At 55.1% G+C, this 5613-nt stretch overlaps 1 protein-coding gene across 1 annotated transcript; it reads left to right on the top strand.

Moving 5' to 3' along the window:
- Positions 1-335: 335 nt before the first annotated feature.
- Positions 336-3449, top strand: LOC306815844 (class I histocompatibility antigen, F10 alpha chain-like; the record flags this gene model as incomplete). Its single annotated transcript, XM_079332370.1, has 5 exons — positions 336-431; positions 1653-1916; positions 2315-2587; positions 2777-3049; positions 3142-3449. The coding sequence occupies exons 1-5, from the start codon at positions 365-367 to the stop codon at positions 3447-3449; spliced, it is 1185 nt and encodes a 394-aa protein (XP_079188496.1). The 5' UTR covers positions 336-364.
- Positions 3450-5613: the final 2164 nt, after the last annotated feature.

Here is a 5613-nt window from a genome sequence, read left to right as displayed (position 1 = left end):
CCCCTGGAGCCCCTTTCATGGGCACAGGGACCCCCTGGATCCCCCATCCCGCCTCTCCCGGTCCCTTCCTTGAACCCTGCACCCTTGCCGTCTCCCAGAGAGTCCCAGGTGTTTCTCAGAGGGACCTAGAGGGATCCAGAGAAATTCTCTGCAATTCCCTCGTCCACTCCCCCACCACGCTGCCTCGGTCACTTTCGCTTCCGCGTCTCAACCCGAGAGACCGGGATCTACCCAGCTACCCGTGACGTCACGGACACCTTGAGTTTCCATTGGCGGGCAGGAAATAACGGCACCAATGGCGGGGCCGGAGGCGGCTCTGGGGGCGGAGCCAGTTCTGGGAGCGGGATCGCAGCGGAGCAGCGCGATGGCTCTAGCGCTGGGGCTGGGGCTGCTCTTGGGGCTCCTGGGGGACCCGGGGGGCGCGACGAAAGGTGAGTGGGACCCCCGAAACCGGGACCCCCCTGAACTTCCATTTCCGGGCACTGGGAATTCTCTAAACCTTGATTCCCGGGCACGGAGAAACCCTTGAACCTTCATCTTGGGTCCTGTTACCTCTCCATCACCTCTTCCAGCAGAAGGACCCCCTTGAGCCCCCATTCCCGGGCACTGGGCCACCCCCGAATCTCCCTTTTTAGGCCTGGGGCCCCCCTGCACCCCGTTTTCGGGCATCTCTCTTTTCCCAGACCCGAGTCCCGCCCTTTTCCTAGACCTTTGGACCCCCACGAACCTCCCAACTTTCCGTGTCCCCCCCGTTTTCCACTCCCGGCGCTTCCCGAAACGGGGTCCCAGAGGGTCCCAGGGATCTCAGGAGGGGTCTCAGCGGGGATCCAATGGGATCCAGATGAACTCCCTGGAATTCCCCCTCTCCCCCGTCCCCTCCCCCACCGCACTCCCTCGGTCTCTTTCTCGTCTCCCAGGCTGCGCCTCCGGGATCCGTTTGCCTCTCCCAGGCCCAGCCCCCCCTTTCCCTCAACACCGGGGACCCCTGGAGCCCCTTTCCTGGGCACAGGGACCCCCTAGATCCCCCATCCCGCCTCTCCCAGTCCCTTCCTTGAACCTTGGACCCTTCCTGGCTCTCGCCGTTCCGCTCCCTGTCCCCCCAAACTCTGCATCCCGCCAGTTCTCCACCCGCTGTTCGTCTGGGAGGGTCCCTGGGGTATCGTGGAGGGTCTCAGGGGGGGATTCTGGGCTCTGGGACCCCCTGAATTTCCAGTCCCGTGTACTGGGAGCCCCCCCTGCACTACCTTATCCAATACCAATCCCCCCCTGCACCCCCTTTCCCATCCATCCCGCCTTCCCCAGCTCCAGACCCACATTTTTCTTGACTCTGAGACCCTCTGGACCCCCATTCCTGCTTTTCTCAGCCCCCAGCTGCCCTTTCCATCTGCATCAAGGACCCCTGAGCCCCCCATTCCAGCCATCCCGGGTCTCCCCACCTTGTGACCCCTCTTTCCTTGGCACTGGGGAGCCCTGGACTCCCTGGAACACCCATCCCACCTCTCCCGGTCTTGTACCCCCTTTCATTGGCACTGAGAGTTTCCTGAGCCCCCATTCCTGGGCACTGGGACACCATGCACCCCTTTTCCACTTTCCCAGTTCCCCTTTCATTGATCCATGACCCTCAACCCCCCCAAATCTCTATGTCCCCCCAGTTCTCCACTCCCTGCGCTACCTGCGCATGGCAGTGTCAGAGCCCAGCCCGGGGATCCCCCAGTTCATGGCCATTGGGTACCTGGATGGGATCCCCTTCACACGCTACGACAGCGAGCGGGGCCGGATGGAGCCGCTGACACAGTGGATGAAGGACGGAGCAGAGCCGGGATATTGGGATGGGAACACCCAGATCTATGTGGGGAAACAGCACGTGGCTGCTAGGAACCTGGAGATACTGCGGAACCGGTACAACCAGAGCAGGGGTGAGTGGGGGGATCTGTGGGGCTGGGATGTGGATGCATGGGTTGGGATGGGATCTGTGGGGTTGGGATGGGATCTATGGGGTTGGGATGGGATCTGTGGGGCTGGAGTGGGGATCTATAGTGCTTGAATGGGATTTATAGGGCTTGGATATGGATCACAGGCCGCCAAGGGGCTGAGATGGGGATCCATTAGGCTGGGATGGGATATCTTGTCCTGCATGGGATGGGATGGGATCCATGGGGCTGGGATGGGATCCAGGGGGTTGGGATGGGGATCTGTGGGGCTGGGATGAGGCTCTCTGGGTCTTTATCAGACCCTGGTGCTCCATAGCGCTGGAATGGGGCTCTGTGGGGTTGGGACACAATTCCATGGGTCTCTGTGGGTACAATCCCCCCAGGTCTCCACACGTGGTTGCGAGTTGCTGGCTGTGACCTCCTGTCTGATGGGAGCATCCGTGGATCCCGCCTGTACAGCTACGACGGGTGGGATTTCATCTCCTTTGACCTGGAATCCAGGAGATTGGTGGCAGCCGACAGCGCTGCTGAGGTCACCAGGAGGCGCTGGGAAGATCAGAATGTGGCTGAGGGTTTTGCAAATTACCTGGAGCACGAATGCCCGGAGTGGCTCCAGAAATACGTCAGATATGGGCAGAAGGAGCTGGACCGCAAAGGTGGGAGCAGAATTCATGTGGGAATGTGGGATTTGGGAATGGAGGACTTGGGAACAGGTTAATTCCTGTGGGGATTCCATGGGCAAATCTCACCCCCATCCCATTCCTATGGAAATCCATAGGCAGATCTCACCCCCATCCCATTCCCATGGAATTCCATGGATGTCACTCACCGTTATCCCATTCCAGAGCCCCCTGATGTCCATGTGTCCGGAAAAGAGGAACACGGGATGCTGATCTTGTCCTGCCACGTGTACGGATTCTACCCCAAGGCCATCGCAGTCAACTGGATGAAGGGGGATGAAATCCGGGATCAGGAGACGGAGTGGGGCGGGGTCGTTCCCAACAGCGACGGCACCTTCCACACCTGGGCCAGGATCGAGGCGCGGCCGGAGGAGCGGGAGCAGTACCGGTGCCGGGTGGAGCATCCTGGAATGTTGGAGCCCAGAATCTTCGCTTGGGGTGAGGCTGGGAATGTGGAATTTTGGAATTGGGGAGTTGGAATTCCCAGATGGGGATTCCCCTCCCCCTCCTCACCATCCCTCGATTCCCAGAGCCGACATCTGGTGGGAATCTCACCGTGGTGGTCGCTGTGTCCATTGTTGCCATCATCATCCTCATTGTCCTCATTGGATTTGTCGTCTGGAAGCGCCAATCCAGTAACACACGGGATGGGGATCAGGGAGGGGCACAGATCCACCCAGCACCGTTCTGGGAATCCTGTGCCACCGACTCTGATCCCACTGTTTTTCCACAGGGAAAAAGGACGGGAAGGGATACATCATTACAGCCAGTGAGTACCAGTGGTGGATCCAGCTCTGGATCCCCTCCGTGTGGATCCCAGGATGGATCCTGGGGTTAACCCCAGTGTGTGATCCTTGCTGGAATCTCATGGATGTTCTCTTTCAGCAGGGAATGACTGCAGGAATGGAGCCTGGCTCTACCTCCCAGGACTCATTTCCCACTCTGTGTCTCGTGTCTGAGGTGTCCCCAGGAGGGTTTGGCCACGTCGGGCTCCTGGAGGGGCAGTGGGATGGGGGGAGAGGTCAGGGTGAATCAAGGGTCTGGAAGAATTAAAAGGGTTAAGAGTATAGTTAGAAGGATAAAAGGAATATATATTAATTAAGAGTTTAGCAAGAGGAATAGAACCCGAGTAGAAGGGCTAAATATTAGCAGATGGAACTAGTTAGAGCTAAGACAATAAATAATTTGCTTGACTTTATTGTATTTGTAGAAGCAGGATGGGAGGATAGGGCATTGTAAACGTGAAAAAACCATAACTGCACCTGGGCCCCAAAACCAGTCAGAAACTGGCGGGGGAGTTTGGACTGTGGCCAAGGGACCAGAGAGCCTGCCAACAAGATAAAGATGGAAAGTTTACCGTGAGGAAGACATCCCTGATTTCATCTTAGAAGACCACTAACCCATTTCAGGACCCACTGACCCATTTTGAACAAAGGACTGCACAAGCACAAAAGGATTCTGAGCTCATGTTAATATGAAATGAGGTTAGCCAAGGTTAGTTAATACATATGTAGAGGCATATTGGGTAATTCTATGAATATGTAAGATTCTTGTGAATAAACTGAGAGCCAGAGAATCTGTGAATTTTGCACACGTCTTTGGGATGTTACTGTCCATGTGCTGCCTGGTGCTGTCAATAAACATACCACTTTCTGTCATTAGCTGGGGAGTCCTTTCTTCCATTCATTTGGTGAGCCAGCCAGGAGATCTATGGCTGTGAGATCAGACCGGGGTGTGGATGTCTCTGGTGCACCACCGGGATCTACCTGGAGAACCTCCACTCCCTGGCTGCTCATCGTGGGGACAGACAAGACCTGCTGGGACTGTGTGAGAGTCCGTGTGAGCCTCTCGTCTGTTTCTGCCCAACGACCCTCGCCTGAGGCCTGCGCTGGCCAGGGATGGGAGGAACGCCAAGTGACTGTTCCGCAGGTGATGCCTACCAGGACTGGTTTCTCATGAAAACTAGTCACGGGGCGCTGACTCAACAAAGCTCCCACAGATGGAAGAACAATGGACTGGTTTGGTATGGGCTACCCTGTGTGTGTTCATGTCAACAAAGATGGTTTGGTGTGCCTTGAAACGTCCTGTTTCCACCTCTTCCTCAGCATAACAAGCTCCACATACAATAGTCCATAAATCTTCCCATCTTTTGGCCAGAAGCCACTCGCTTTGGGAAAGGACTATAAAAGTGTCTTTCTCAGAGGAGACCCCTGAGATCTCCCCAGACGGCAACAGACGTAAACTGGTTTTGTCCCCTGCTGTGTCTTTTGCTCTCTGAGATCCATAAAAGAACGAGTCACAACTCCCGCACATGTTGGGTGGATCATGACATTATTTGGCGTAGTTGGCAATTGGATTCCCGATACTGGAGGAGTTGGGGTTTCTGTGCACTTTGTACCAGGGGAAGACCTGTGCCATTTCAGCCGCACCTAGCCTGTCAGTGCCGTAAGGACTGAACAGTGTTAGAAAGCAAGGGAGGTGGTATTGGGTTCTTCCCGCAATCTGCACACAGACCCAGGTGGATAATCAACTCCATTTCAGTTATTGGAGAATTTTTTGAAAGGATCTCAACTGAGCAAAAGATGGGACTTGTGTTTTTTGTTGTTTAGCTGCTTGGTGTAGTTGAGGAGACAACCATTGTGCAACTAAAGAGATCCTCCCAAGCAGTTTGGTCCCCTCAGCCACCCAGGGAGGAGAGGGAGTTGTCCCCAGCAGAAGTCTGGGTGACAAGTGTTCACCTCCCTGAAGTGGATTTTCCCCCCTTGCACATAATCATAACTCAAAGGTTACAGTTTTTGTATAATTATTAATTGTATTTGACTACTTGGGATTGTGAAGAGACAAATGGTTTTTGTAGTTAAGTTAGTACCTCCCAAGTAGTGTGTCTCTTCACTCGCTCCAGGGAAGAGAAGGGATTCACAGTTTCAGCTGTGTTTTTTAGTGTAATTTTAAGTGTGTCTTCCTGAGAGTGGTTTTGGTCCCTTCGTAAAAATGTCTGAAAA

Source organism: Erithacus rubecula, assembly GCF_903797595.1.
Source record: "Erithacus rubecula genome assembly, contig: scaffold_249_arrow_ctg1, whole genome shotgun sequence".
In the NCBI taxonomy this organism is placed as follows: domain Eukaryota; kingdom Metazoa; phylum Chordata; class Aves; order Passeriformes; family Muscicapidae; genus Erithacus; species Erithacus rubecula.
This window is presented reverse-complemented; position numbering and strand designations above follow the sequence as displayed.